Genomic DNA, 16,056 nt, shown 5'->3' on the forward strand with positions numbered 1-16,056 from the left:
ATATCTGTGTGGATTGGATTAATTTACACTGATATCCAACCATAAACCACTTGTAATCTTCATCAACAGAAAAGACTTGGATCAAGCACCAATGAGATGCCAAACTCTATTGATAAGATTAATGTGATCTAATACAATTGCTAAATATGTTCCTGGAAAAAATCTGATAGTAGCAAACTCTCTTTCATGGAGCCCAGTATTGCACTCAACTAAGGGGGGAAGGTTTGAGTATTGGCCTGCTAAACCCAGGGTTGTTAGTTCAGTCCTTGAGGGGGCCACTTAGGGATTTGGGACAAAATCAGTACTTGATCCTGCTAGTGAAGGCAGGGGTCTCAATGACCTTTCAGGATCCATTCCAGTTCTAGGAGATAGGTACATCTCCAGATATTTACCCTTGAGCTCAAAGATGAAGTAAAGGTGTACGTGGAGACTGTAAACACATACAGACCAATGCCAGAAAAGAGACTACTCCAGCTATGAAAAGCGACCTCATGGACATGGAACTTCAGGAAGTTCTAAGTTACATTACAGGTATTGAAAGAATATGAAGGAAGTGACAAGAGACTACTTTGTGGTACAGGATTAAGGACAATTGCAACCTAATTCTAAACAAAATGAGAGGAGAAGTCTTAAATGTCATCCATGAAGGTCATCAAGGATTAACTAAACGCTGCGAATGTGCCAGCCAGTCAGTATGGTGGCCAGGCATCAGCGAGGATATAAACAAAGTATCTGCATGTGAACATGTGAAGTAACAGCCCAACACAAGGAATCTTTAATAACACCCCTACCAGAGAGACCTTGGAGGAGACTAGCTGCTGGTTTATGCAAATTCAGAGGTATATAAAAGTAAGACAGAACATACTGAAGTGTTACAGAGAAACTGAAGTGCATATTTACTCACTTTGGTATTTCAGAACAACTAGTGATAGACAACTGACCACAATTCACTGCAGCTGAATTTAATACAATTCTGATTACCCTACAAGCAGCCCACATTGCCCACAACTGAATTGAGAGGCTGAGAGAATAGTACACAGAGCCAAGAAAATCGTACTGCTAAAAGATCAGTTCCTTGCTCTTCTGAGTTACAGAACAACACTAATAAGAACGAAGGAATGTAAGAACTGCCATACTGGGTCAGACCAATGGTCCATCTAACCCAGTATCCTGTCTTCTGTTAGTGGCCAACGCCAGGTGCTTCAGTGGGACTGAACAGAAAAGGGCAATTATTGAGTCCATCCCTGTTGTCAAATCCCAGTTTAGGTCAGTCAGAAGTCTAGGGACACCCAGAGCATGGGGTTGCATCTGTGACCATCATGGCTAATAGCCATTGCTGGAACTATCCTCTAGGAACGTATCCAGTTCTTTTTTGAAAACTGTTATACTTTTGGCCATCACAACATCTATGACTATGTGTTGTGTGAAGAAATAATTACTTATGTTTGTTTTAAACCTGCTGCCTATTAATTTCATTGGGTGACCCCTGGTTCTTGTGTTATGAGAAGGGGTAAATAACACTTCACTTTTTCCTCACCAGTCATGACTTAATAGACCTCTAGAATATCTCCCCCATAGTCATCTGTCTAAACTGAACAGTCCTAGTCTTTTTTTAATCTTTCCTCACATAGAAGATGTTCCATGCCCTCTAATCATTTTTGTTGCCCATCTCTGTACTTTTTCCAGTTTTTACTATACTTTTTTTGAGATGGAGATACTAGAACTCTATGTCGTATTCAAGGTGTGGGCGTACCATGGATTTATATAGTGGCATTGTAATATTTTCTGCCCTATCATTTATCTTTTTCCTAAGGGTTCCAAACATTGTTAGCTTTTTTAACTTCTGCTGCACGCTGAGCAGATGTTTTCAGAGATCTGTCCACGAAAACTCCAAGATCTCTTTCTTGAGTGGTAAGAGCTAATTTAGATCCCATTTGTTTTAAATGTTTATATGTCTTCTATGTTTTCCAATGTGCATTACTTTGCATTTATCAACATTGAATTACATCTGCCATTTTGTTGCCCAGTTTTGTGAGATCCCTTTGTAACTCTTCGCAGTCCGCTTTGGACTATCTTGAGTAATTTTGTATCATCTGCAAATTTTGCCACCTCACTGTTTATCTCTTTTTCCAGATCATTCATTAATATGTTGTACAGCACAGATCCCTATACAGATCCTTGGAGTACCTCTTGCCATTCTGAAAACTAAACATTTTTTCCTACCCTTTGCTTCCTATCTTTTAACCACTTACTGATCCATGAGAGGACCTTCCCTCTTACCCCATGACTGCTTACTTTGCTTAAGAGCCTTTGGCAAGGGACTCTGTCAAAGGCTTCTGAAAGTCCAAGTACACTATATCCACTATATCACCCTTGTCCACATGTTTGTTGACCCCTCAAAGAATTCTAGTAGATTGGTGAAGTGTGATCTCCCTTTACAAAAGCAATGTTGACTCTTCCCCAACATATCATGTCATATTCATCTATGTGTGTGTTAACTGTTCTTTACTATAGTTTCAACTGTTTTGCCTGATCAGCAAATCCTGAAGTCAGGTTTATCAGCCTGTAATTGCCAGGATCACCTCTGCAGCCTTTTTAAAAAACATAACATTACATTCACTATCCTCCAATCATCTGGTACAAAAGCTGATTTAAGCAATAGGTTACATATCACACTTAGTAGTTCTGCAATTTCATATTTGAGTTCTTTCAGAACTCTTGGGCGAAAACCATCTGGTCCTGGTGACTTATTACTGTTTAGTTAATTTGTTCCAAACCCTCCTCTATTGACACCTCAACCTGGAATTTCAAAGATAGCATGATAGTGTAAATATTGTAAATGGTAGGAATGTAGAACTTCAGATTTGTCACCTAAAAAGAATGGCTGAGGCATGGGAATCTTCCTCACATCCTCTGCAGTGAAGACTGATGGCCTTGTCTTCCTTGAATTCTGTTTTAGTACTTTGATCATCCAGTGGGCCCCACTGATTGTTTGGCAAGCTTCTTGCTTCTTTCATAGAAGCTGCAGCAAAGCCCTGCCCTGCTCTTTCATAGACTCATAGGTCAGAAGGGACCAATATGATCATCTAGTCTGACCTCCTGCACAAGGCAGGCCACAGAACCCTACCCATCCACTTTTATAATAACCCCTAACCCCGGACCGAGTTATTGAAATCCTCAAAATTGGTTTGAAGACCTCAAGCTGCAGAGAATCTACCAGCAAGTGACCCATGCCCCACGCTGCAGGGGAAGGCGAAAAGCCTCCAGGGCCCCTGCCAATCCGCCCTGGAGGAAAATTCCTTCCCGACCCCAAATATGGCGATCAGCTAAACCCTGAGCATGTGGGCAAGACTCACCAGCCAGCACCCAAGAAGGAATTCTCTGCAGTAACTCAGTTCCCATCCCATCCAACATCTCCCCGCAGACCATTGAGCAGACTTATCTGGTGATAATCCAAGATCAATTGCCCAAATTAAACTATCCTATCATAACATCCCCTCCATATACTTATCAAGCTTAGTCTTAAAGCCAGATAAGTCTTTTGCCCCCACTACTTCCCTCGGAAGGCTATTCCAGAACTTCACTCCCCTAATGGTTAGAAACCTTCGTCTAATTTCAAGTCTAAACTTCCTAATATCCAGTTTGTACCCATTTGTCCTCGTGCCTACATTAGTACTAAACTTAAATAATTCCTCTCCCTCCCTAACGTTAACCCCCCTGATATATTTATATAGAACAAGCATATCCCCCCGCAGCCTTCTTTTGGCCAGGCTAAACAAGCCAAGCTCTTTGAGTCTCCTTTCATAAGGCAGGTTTTCCATTCCTTGGATCATCCTAGTAGCCTGTCTCTGGACCTGTTCCAGTTTGAATTCATCCTTCTTGAACATGGGACACCAGAACTGCACACAATATTCCAGATGGGGTATAACCAGCACCTTATATAACGGTACTAACACCTCCTTATCCTTGCTGGAAATACCTCGCCTGATGCATCCTAAAATCGCATTTGCTTTTTTAACAGCCGTATCACATTGGCGGCTCATAGTCATCCTGCTATCAACCAATACCCCAAGGTCCTTCTCCTCCTCTGTCGCTTTCAACTGATGCGTCCCCAACGTATATCTAAAATTCTTATTATTAATCCCTAAGTGCATGACCTTGCACTTTTCACTATTGTATTTCATCCTATTACTATTACTCCAGTTTACAAGGTGGTCCAGATTTTCCTGAATAGTATCCCTGTTCTTCTCCGTGTTAGCAATACCCCCCAGCTTTGTGTCATCCGCAAACTTTATTAGCACATTCCCGCTCTTTGTGCCAAGGTCAGTAATAAAAAGGTTAAATAAGATCGGTCCCAAAACCGATCCTTGAGGGACTCCACTAGTAACCTCCTTCCAGCCTGACAGTTCACCCTTCAATACGACCAGCTGGAGTCTCCCCTTTAACCAGTTCCTTATCCACCTTACAACTTTCATATTCATCCCCATCTTTTCCAATTTAACTAACAGTTCCCCATGTGGAACCGTGTCAAACGCCTTACTGAAATCGAGGTAAATTGGATCTACCGCATTTCCTTTATCTAAGTAATCCATCACCTTCTCAAAGAAGGAGATCAGATTGGTTTGGCACGATCTACCTTTAGTAAATCCATGTTGCAATTCATCCCAATTACCATTGACCTCTATGTCCTTAACTACTTTCTCCCTTAAAATTTTTTCCAAGACCTTACATACTACAGATGTCAAGCTAACAGGTCTATAATTACCTGGAACACTTTTATTCCCTTTCTTAAAAATAGGAACTATGTTAGCAATTCTCCAATCGTACGGCACAACCCGAGTTTATCGATTGCTTAAAAATTCTCGCTAACGGGCTCGCAATTTCACGCTCCAGTTCCTTTAATATCCTCGGATGGAGATTGTCCGGGCCCTCCGATTTTGTCCCATTAAGCTGTTCAAGTTTGGCCTCTACCTCAGTTGCGGTAATATCCACCTCCATATCCACATTCCCGTTTATCATCCCTCCATCATCGCTAAACTCCTCACTAGTCTTATTAAAAACTGAGGCAAAGTACTTATTTAGATATTGGGCCATGCCTAGGTTATCCTTAACCTCCATTCCATCCTCAGTGTATAGCGGCCCCACTTCTTCTTTCTTTGTTTCTTCTTATTTATGTGGCTGTAGAACCTTTTACTATTGGTTTTGATTCCCTTTGCAAGGTCCAGTTCAATGCGGCTTTTAGCCTTCCTCACTTTATCCCTACATGTTCTGACCTCACCAAGGTAGCTTCCCTTGCTAATCCCGCCTTTCTTCCACTCCCTGTAAGCTTTCTGCTTTTTCCTAATCCCCTCTCTGAGTTGCTTGCTCATCCAGCTTGGCCTACAACTCCTGCCCATGGTTTTTTCCCCCTTTCTTGGGATGCAGGCTTCCAACAATTTCCACAGCTGCGACTTAAAGTAATTCCAGGCCTCCTCTGCATTTAAATCCACAAGTTCCTCTGTCCAATCCACTTCCCTAACTAATTTCCTTAACTCTTTAGAGTTATCCCTCGAGAAGTTGTAAACCTTAATCTACATTTGTTTATCCTTCCATCTAGTTTGAACTGAATCAGCTCATGATCACTCGAACCAAGGTTGTCCCCTACCACCATTTCTTCTACGAGGTCCTCACTGCTCACCAAAACCAAATCTAAAATGGCATCCCCTCTCGTAGGTACTTCAACTACTTGATGAAGAAATCCATCCCCTATCACATCCAGAAAAATCTGCCCCCTATTATTCTTGCAAGCACTCGTCCTCCAGTCTATATCCGGGAAGTTGAAGTCTCCCATAATCACACATTTCCCCTTTGTGTTTACTTCATTAAAGACATTAAAGAGGTCTCTATCCATCTCCAAATCAGATCCCGGTCATCTATAGCACACCCCAAGCACTATCTCAGGGGAAGCTCTAGTTGCTTTTTTACCCAGTGTGATTTTTGCCCAGACAGACTCTGTCTTATCCATTCCATCGCTTCTTATTTCATTACAGTTAATCTCATCATTGATGTACAAGACTACTCCACCACCTTTGCCTTTCTTCCTGTCTTTTAAACAGCACATAGCCTTCAATACCTGTACTCCAGTCATGAGTACTATTCCACCAGGTTTCTGTTATCCCTATAATATCCAGTTTCACTTCCTGCACCAGTAACTCCAGTTCCTCCATCTTGTTACCTAGGCTCCTCGCATTAGTGTACAGACATTTTAATTTTTGGCGTTTGGCGTCAGTGACATTCTTTCCCCCATCGTGCACAGACCTTCTACCACCAGCATCACCCGTTAATCTGGTTCCTACTCCACTATTCCTCCTTGGATCAATTCTTTGGTCCACAAGGGTATCCCCTCTCACTTTGTTTACTTCCCTCTCCAGGTTATATTCCGGCGTGGAGATCTCCTGAACATCTCCCAACCATCTCCCCCAACTTCCTAGTTTAAAGCTTTCTTGATGAGATTGGTGAGTCTCCATCCTAGAATTCTATTTCCCTCCTTACTTAGATGAAGTCCATCCTGAGCGAACAGTTGTCTATCCGTAAATGCTTCCCAATGATCATATATCCCAAAGCCCTCCTTATAACACCAATGCCTGAGCCATCTGTTGATCGCCATAATCTTGTGACTCCTTCGTCGCCCTGCTCTAGGAACCGGCAGAATCCCACTGAAGATCACCTGAGCCTCGATTTCTTTGAGCGTCTTCCCCAGTCTGGCATAGTTCTCCTTGATACAGTCCAGCGAGTAACTAGCCGTATCATTCGTTCCCACATGAAGGACAATCAACGGATTCTTTCCCGCTCCCGCTAGGATCCTATTCAGCCTCAGGGCCACATCCTGTATCTTAACCCCTGGCAGACAGCACACCCTTCTGTTCTCCCGATCAGGTCTAGTTACAGGCCTGTCTATTCTTCTCAGTAAAGAGTCTCCAATCACGTAGACTTGCCTTTTCCTGGCGACAGTGTGATTCTCCGGTCTATCCCCCACACCAGCTGGCCGCAAGTCCTCTCGATTTGTATTCACCCTTACAATCCTCCTAGGGCTCATACTTGGTGTCGCCTCCATTGACTCCTCCCCTCCTTCTGCAGGACTAGCTGCTCGTCTCTTTTTCCTTGCCCTCTCTCCTTCAGCAGCCTGCTGTGCTCCATCTTCATTTTCCAACTCAGCAAACCTGTTCCTGAGTTCTATTTCTCCATCGCTGGCCCGTCTTTTCCTCTGCCTGGTTCTCCTAGTCACATGCTTCCACCGTCCACTTTCCTCACCTAGCAGCCCCTCCTCAGAGTTCTTTGGTCCTGCTTCTATCCGCTCGTCTGAGCTTATCCCTTGTGCCTCATCATGTCTGCGTTCCATCATCTGCTCAAACCTCCTTCTAAACTCAGCCAGAGTTTCCACCTGCATCTCCAGTCCTCTTATCTTTTCTTCCAGCTGCTCTATCAGGCGGCACTTCATGCAGACGAAACTCCTTTCAGGTGCCCCCTCCAGGACCATGTACATGCCACAGCTACCGCATCCGGTCATCCTCAGTGTGTCTCTACCTGCTGCATCTGCCTCAGTCATACCCTTCCAACTCTGTGCCTGGCAATCCACGCCTCACACCGCACCACAGGCCACCAACAAGCACTGGGCTGCTGGCAGATCCCTGCCCCTTCCCTTGTCTGACTTCCTGGTTTCTCTGCCTTGGTCTCCCCTGTAACCTCCCCCTGGAAACTCCTACTGAAACTCCCCTCTTAGCAGTTCTGTTGGCTGGCTCCTGCGCCGCTGCAGCTGTCTGTGCCACTGCCTGAGTGCCTGGCTCCTTATATAGGACCCCTAATCAGGTAAGCACCGCCCCCAACTCAGGGCTCAGCCTCGCTCCCAGCACACGGCCCCTAGCAGCCTGCACACACACTCACTCACACACAAACTCCACAATACAATCCACAAACTACAAAAACCTGCTCCTCCAACAGAACTCCCACTGAAACTCCCGTTAGCAGCTCTGTTGGCTGGCTCCTGCGCCGCTGCAGCTGTCTGATGTACTTTAAAATATTGTTAGTTTTGTATGTCTTGTTATTTGCTCTTCAACTTCTTTTTTGACTTGCTTTTACCCTTGACGTGCCAGAGTTCAAGCTTCTTTCTTTTTCCCCAGTGGGATTTGATTTCCACATTTTAAAGGACGTCAAAAAATGCTGTTGTTTAGCATAGTGGCATTTTTAGATCCTCTTACTGTTTTTGTTTTTTTTATTTAGGGGTATACATTTAGTTTAAGCCTCTATTATGGTGTTTTTTTAAATTTTTATATGCATCTTGTAGACATTTCATTCTTGTGACTTTTCCTTTTAATTTCCATTTAATTAGCTTCCTCCTTTTTGTGTAGTTCCTCTTTTTGAAGTTCAGTGCTACTGTGTTGGGTTTCTTTGGTATTTCTCTCCGTGTCCCAAGGATGTTAAATTTAAACACATTGTGGTTGCTATTACCAAGTGGTTCAGCAATAGTCACCTCTTGGATCAGATCCTGTATGCCACTTATCTTTGTCTTCGGTCCAGCACAGCTATTGGCTATAGTGCAGCACAACTCCTGATGGGAAGATAACTCAGAACTACTGTTTCAACTTTGGAAAAGAATGTCTCCAAAGTAGCCAGACATGTAGAGAGTAGCCTAACTGGGTACGAAGGCTAAAAGAGTGTCTGAACACTTATACAACAGATATCTCTCAGAGAACTGCTGGGTCTTGATCTTGGTGACTGTTTGTGTCAAATGCGATGGAGAAAAAGGATGGACAACTCCAGCTGTCGTAAAGAAAAAGAATTTAGAGTCCAGATCATATGCGGTTGAGACTGACAGTGGAGTGTTCAACAGAAACCAACATCTCTGGTTTGTTTCTCAGAAAGAACAATCAACAGAGCAAACTCTGCAGGTAGCAGAAGCAGAACAAGAAGACGACCCAAGGATTCTAGACTGACCACAGTCAGTAGCTGCAACTAATGAACAGGCAGATGACCACGTTGTTATGCATTCAAGTCGTGTAATTAGAAAATCAGAGACACTTAACAGATGGATAAGTACTGAATTTCAAAGATAGTGTGATAGTGTAAATATTGTAAAATGGTAGGAATGTAGAACCGAAAAGGAGAGATGTAATGGAATGCTAAACTATATCACACTGTTCAGTCAGTAAGTGGCACTGTATTTAAGCTAACCTCAGCCATACCTGGTAGTGCATTAGAAGATCTTATGATGATCTGGTGTGTATCTTGCTCAGAAGTTAGCTCCATAGTCGGTGTATATCTGATACAGGAACATGACAGCTGGCCATTGTGAAATTGCAAGTAAAGCTGAACCTGGAAGGAAAGCCTCTCACACTCCTTCTCTAAACTCGCTCCAAAATTCTCCAGTTAGCTTTTGATGACTCTCAAGTTCACCTAGCAAGTGACTTTTTACACTGTCTCCCTGCTTAGATCAGCTCAGCTCCACCCTTCAGCACCAGGGAGTGATTAACCACTCAAAGATTTTAAATAGCCAAGCTGATCAAAACTCCAAAGGGTTGGAGTCTCTGCCTCAAGCCCCTTACCAAGGCACCAACAAATAAATCTCTCTCAGCTGTTCACTCAGGGCCCCATGCCTATCTATGAAGCCCCTACACAGAGAAGAAATAATCAAATAAACAAGCCACAGACACACCAAGTGCCCCACTCACCAAGTCCCATACCTCCAAGCACAGAGTCAGCAGCTACACTCTCCAAAACTCTCCTGCTAGCTGCCTCTGTTTGTGTATACTGGAATCTCTGCTATTGTCACAAACTCTTGGTTCCTTGCTGGGTAAGGCTCAGGCCATTTTGTAAAGTAGTCCATGGCTACCAATAAATATTGATTGTCTGACTCAGGCAAGGGCTGGGATCCAGCAAAGAGCACGGACAGAGAGTAGTGTGTGATACTGGGGATAAGCTATACTGGGGCATGCTGTCTGCACACCCCTTCCCTCCCACACCCAACCCAACACCACATACACACAACTCCCCACACACACTCCTCACCACACAACACAACCCACCCGTGCACAAACCTTACCACATCCAAACATGCATGCAACCCCCGCATTTCCCTCACCACACACACAACCTCCCTGTACACACTCCTCACAACACACACACAATGCCCCTGTGCAGACCCCTCACCACACACACATAACCGCCCCCCGCCCCACACACAATCCCCACCACACACACACATGTTAAGTTTAATGGCAATTGGACATCCAGTTCCTCTATGTGGTTTTTGAAAGTCTCAGCCAAGTTGCTGTGGCTGTCTGAAGCTGTTGTCTGAAAAGTTATATATTGGGTTCCCAATGCTGTTTTTTTGGTGAAATTAGATATTTGTTTAAATCATATATTGAAGATATATATTTTGGTTTTTACAGTTTAATTTTTTTTAATCAATGTTCAAGGCACTTTCCATTTTTATCAGTTAAAAATGCTAGCTCGCTAGGGGCTAAAGGAAGCAATTAACTAAGATAAAGACTTAGCTTTTGAGCAATATAATGTTTTAGCATCACTCTTCATGACAGAAGTATTAGACCTGATCTTTTCTGGTAATAAGGGTGTGGTACATTCAGAGATTGTAAGAAGAAATCATGCTGGAACAGACCGATAAATCAAAAAGCAGTAAGCCATCCAGCCCAGACAATGAATATCCAAGAGCAGTGAAGGAACTGGACTGAGCTGGTAGAACAAATATACAGTCTCTTATTAAATACCGCTACTACAGTAGAGGGTTGGCAGGTAGCAAATGTTGCATTTCTATTTTAAAAAGGGCTTTAAGGGTGACCCAGGAAATTACAGACCAGTAAGACTGACATCTTTACCTGGTAAACTGGTCAAAACCATAATTAAAGAAAAACACATCTAGAAGTTCACAATATGACCAGGGCCGGTGCAACCATTTAGGCAACTTAGGCGGTCACCCAGGGCGCTGGGATTTGGGGGGCGCCATTTTCTTCGGCAGCAACAGTGGCAGCCGGATCTTCGGCTGCCCCGGTCGTCACTGCCATTTAGGCAGAGGGAGCTGGGGCAGAGGAGTGCGGGGAAGGCAGCGTAAGTGGGGGAGGTGGTACACGGGGGAACTCCTCACGCCAGCTCACTCCTGCACCGCCTCCTCCCCAAGGACGCCATGACTGCTTCACTTCTCCCGCTTCCCAGGCTTGTGGAGCCTAAGCTGATTGGTCCCACAAGCCTGGGAGGCGGGAGAAGTGAAGCGGTGATGGCGTGCTCGGGGAGGAGGCAGGGCAGGGGTGAGCTGAGACGGTGTGCTCAGGGTGCTGATGCTCGTGCGTGGAGCAGGGGTGAGCTGGGGCAGGGGAGGTGCCACAGGGCAGAGGGTGGGGAGCTGCCGCAAGGGGGGGTGCCTCAGGGCAAAGGGGGCGCTGTCACTGGGGGGGGTCTCAGGGCGAGGGGGGGGCGCAAGGTGGAAGTTTCACCTAGGGCGTGAAACATCCTTGCACCAGCCCTGAATATGAGAGTCTAACTACCATTGTTTCTGCAAAGGAAAATTATGCCTCACTAATCTGTTAGAATTCTTTGAATGTATAAATAAAGTAGGGAATAAACGAGGTCAGGCTGACATGATTTTCAAAAGGGTTTGGACAAGGTCCCTCATAAAAAGCTCCTAAAAACCATCTATTTATGAGGTGAGAGGCAAAGTATAGTCATGGATGGAAAACTGGCTATGAGACAGAAAACAAAGAATATGCATAAATTGCAGCTCAGTGAAGACCTTGGCACAATGCGCAGCTGCAGTCAAAAAAGCAAACAGGATGTGAGGCTGTATAAGGAATGGGATTGAGAATAATACATAGACTATCATAATGCCATTATATAAATATGTGGTTTGCCTTCATCTAGAATGCTAAGTGCAGTCTTGGTTACCCCATCTCAAAAAGGATATTACACAATTAGAGAAAGTTCACAAATGAATGATGAAAATTATTAGAAGCCTGGAAAAACTCTTATGAAAAGAGACTGAGCGTGTTTACTTTACAGAAGAAATGCATAGGACAGTCACAGTCAAAGAACACAAAATAATGAATAATATAGAGAAAGTGGATCTATTCTTCCTGCTTCACAACACAAGTACAAGGGGACACTCACTGAAACAAAAGTAGCAATTTCAAAACTGATAAAAGGAACTATATTTTCATACAATGCAAATTTAGACTGTGGAACTCATTGCCACAGAGTGCCACTGAAGCCAAGAATTCAGCAAGATTCAAAGAGGGATAGGAGATTTATGGAAATATTTAAGAGGTTTTGGAAAGGGTATAAGCATCACTAATTCAGGGATTAAACCAATAGCTAATTATTAGGTGTTAAGAGAAGACATCCAGAGGAGATGCAAATTATCCCACATCTGTCTACTGCAAGGTTTCTTGCACCTTCCTTTAAAGCATTTGATGCCAGTCACTGTCAGAGACACAACATTACACAAGATGGACCACAAGTCTGACCCAGTGTGACAATTCTATGTTCCTCTTTAAAAAATGTTTAGAGAATTAACTTCTAAAGTGTTTTCCTCCTTCCAAGGAACAATTTGCAATTCAGAGAACATTTTTTCATTTAACACTGGAAAAGCTATGAACTGCAAAACTGCACTTCTCAGCTTTTTTCATTGCTTGAGGTATCATTTAACATGTCAATAACATATGTGGGAATATAATGCCAAAGAAAAGTTGACAAATAAAACAAATGGAAAGTTAAAAATATTTACAATCTGTAATTTTCTGTCTTCATTTAAAAATTAACCTTAAATATGGTCTTCATAAATTCACAATTAAAACTGGAAACTCTTGTTACATGTAAGATAATCCTTCCTATCAGTACAGACATCTCACAAATCCTATATGTTTGACTTTTCAAATCTTTTTATAGAGCTCCGACATTTAAAAACAAAAAGTTTATTGAGAAGTTTTTATTTTGTAAAGGAATTGCTCCTGTATTCCTATCTATCATCTTATCTCCTGAGACTAATAAATTCTTGGAGAAGTCCTAGTAGTGAATAAGAATCTGACTGTAGCTATGTCAAGGTTCTCATTTGTATAAAACGCCTTGTTTGAGTGGAATCTGCCACACAAGTTGTTCAGTACAATGAAGCTGCACAGCAGTATTCTTAACTTTGCCCACACTTCTCCTATATTGGATCAATTCAGAACCAGTCATGCAGATGTGTGTGTAGAAATTTGAACCTTCTTTAATTTCCATGTGCAGTAACGTTGTGTTTGCATTTGTGTCTGCAATTCCTGGGTTTTGCCCATAAAAGCATGTCAGCATTTTTAAAACTTGATGACCACAGACTATGAATTGACTCTCACAGACAAACAAAACACAAAAGGAACAATTGCAAAGATTTATTTAGCGTATTCTGTGCTTGGCACTTAGAAACAGAGTTCCGTGCATAGGGCAAATCTTTATACACCTTTTATTCTTCATACATATTTTACATACACTTTTTATTGCCCTCTTTTATATTCATAATATTGAATCCCCCACTAGGCACATAAATACATTTATACAACACCTCAAAACAAATCTCAATAATATCTGTATTCTGTTACTTGGTATTTGCATTTTCACACAACTTAAAGGCTTAGCTCACACCAAGCGACAATTGATTTCTTATTTTTAAAGGATTTGAAGAAAAAGGAGAAAAAAACAGAAAAGAAAGAAACTTCAAAAGGCAATGATCTATTTGGTAAAACAGAGATCTAATGGCAGGCTGGGTGGAGAACACCTGCCCTTATCATTACTTAAATGCTAAAGGTTTTCTATGGCAACTCTTGCATGCAAGATAGATGAAGTTGGCCATACTATATATCTCAGGTTTGCAGAAGAGCAGAGCTCTCTTTTCTTGTCACCATTCACCATGAGCTGAATTTGGAGCTTTTTCTCCTGTTGAGTTGAATGCTGTGGGGCATGTATGTTCCAAGCACAGGTTTTTGGGGGGTTTTTGGCTGTACTACTCTGGGTGACATCCACAGGAGTTGCACAGCTGAGACACCTCTCCCCTTCTGTATCATTCTAAAAATGTCCCCCAGAATATGGCAGAGGTTCCACCTCTGCTGACTAAGGCGTTCAAAGAAACATTTAATTTATGAGTTAAAACTTCTCGCTCTGGCTCTCTCTCTTTGTGCAGGCATGGCACCATTGTGAGCTAGACCCATATAAGGAAAACTGCCTGCCAGGCACAGCCAGACTCAGAAAGTAAATATCTTTTGCAGGAGAGAAGTTCCAGTTCAGCAATAATGTTCTGTTACTACAGCGAGGAGAGGGGACCGCAGGACTTGTGTCAACTTCAGCAATATGCTAAGCCACTCAAGCAGCAAGGAAAAGTCAGGGAAGGGTGAGGCCCTTAATGCAATGGCCTCTCATGGGCAGTGCAGTTCTGTAAGATGAAGTCTTCAGTGACCTCTTTCCTTTGGTATGGAGGAGATAGCACACGTACAAGACTCCCTCAAGATCAAGAGTTCATGCTAATTGAGAGTTAATGCATATACTGTATTTAATCTGATTCACTCCAGCTTCTCTTAAGTGAGCCCTTCTCTCTGAAAAGTCCATTTGGTGCAGATGCTCCATTGCAGATGCTTAGGCCTGGGATTACAATGAGCAGCAGAGGCTGTCAGCAGGGGCTTTCCATTGGATTATTTGGAGTGTAACTTAGATGGCTTGTGTTTCCATTGATAATTAAACTACTAGTTCCATTATAAGTTTAAAGGCAAAAAGGTATTGAGACAGGATCACCCATGGAGACAATGAGGGTCTTGCTGCCTTCAGTTCCAAGGAGACAAATCACTGGTTAAACCATGTGCACAGACATCTGTGAAGATGAGCCTGGAACAGACCCATATTGTCTGTTGTCACAGGCATTGGCTGTTTGCTGGCTGCTGGATGGAGGACTGATCATGTGCATTCCATGATCCACCCCTGTTGAAAGGTATTGCCTCTCTCCAAAAGCCCCATTGGAAGGGGAAGAACAGAGTAAAGTGCTTTGAGGGGTGGTCAGTTTCTCTGGGCTTGCTGCTAGCCTAGGGGAAGCAGGGAAATTGTATCCATACAGGTTGTAAGGGTTGTGAAGGGAGAAGGCATTGTAGGAGCTCTGCTGCATGTGGCCACCACCAAACATATGTGAAGAAGAAGAGGTGGAGGCAGGGTTGCCTGCTTGCATGACGTATTGAAACTGAGAGGCTGGGAATGACCCCAGCTGGCCACCAAAGGCCTCCATCTTACCATTGTTAGGCAGAGAGGAAGGAGTAGGCATTCCTGAAATCAAGGATGGAGTCCTCTGAGGCATGAAGGTTTCTGACGGCTGAGTGGCAGAAGCAGTGCCACTTTGGAGTCGGTTGTACCCACTGTCACTTAGCCCTGGGTAGCTCTGTAAGGCAGCCATGTTGCTTCTGGCACATGGGGGATAATCGGACAGGTTGAGATTGCACAGCTGGCTCTCCCGGCAGCCAACATTGAAAGTGTTGGGGGCCAGGTGAAAGGTTGGAGGGGAACAGGATGGAGAGAGGAGATGAGAGGAGGCAGAGGGTGATGGGGTCCCAGTGCTGGAGGTTGTTGGGGAGGTGCCTGTGCTGCCCCCTGAAAAACAAAACACAAAAGAGGATTTTAAAAGGTTCACAGCACATATGCAAAACAAGAAGGTCCCCTTACAAACCAGCTTCTTTTAGTAAACAAACATCTAAGGCAAAATGCCACTGTAAAAACTAGCCTCTACTAGCTTGCACCTTAGTTTCACAAATGAAATTGCTTGCTCTTTCCTTTGTTATTATTTGATTTTTAAACAGGTTTTCTTCCCTTCTACAATAGGAAAGAGAAGCAAAACACCTTACAGCAAACTCCAGATCAGTGAAAACAGCTGCGGGGAAACCCAAATCCATCTGTCAAGAGATCTGCATTTTACAGGGATATTAATCTAGTGTGCTCTTATTTAAAGTCTTGTCTTACTCTCTACTGGTTTCCAGAAAGACCACCTATTCAGCAGTCTGTACTGCACTGCTACAC

General features: G+C 43.3%; 1 protein-coding gene across 1 annotated transcript in view; it reads right to left on the bottom strand.

The window, feature by feature from the left end:
* Nucleotides 1-13,388: 13,388 nt before the first annotated feature.
* The window catches only part of TBX15 (T-box transcription factor 15), a 136,352-nt gene continuing 133,684 nt past the window's right edge, over nucleotides 13,389-16,056 (bottom strand). Inside the window, exon 8 of the mRNA XM_030534916.1 lies at nucleotides 13,389-15,633. Within this exon, the coding sequence (XP_030390776.1) occupies nucleotides 14,849-15,633 (785 nt within the window). The 3' untranslated portion in view covers nucleotides 13,389-14,848. The remainder of the gene's footprint in view (nucleotides 15,634-16,056) is intronic.

Source organism: Gopherus evgoodei, chromosome 1, assembly GCF_007399415.2.
Source record: "Gopherus evgoodei ecotype Sinaloan lineage chromosome 1, rGopEvg1_v1.p, whole genome shotgun sequence".
Lineage (NCBI taxonomy): Eukaryota > Metazoa > Chordata > Testudines > Testudinidae > Gopherus > Gopherus evgoodei.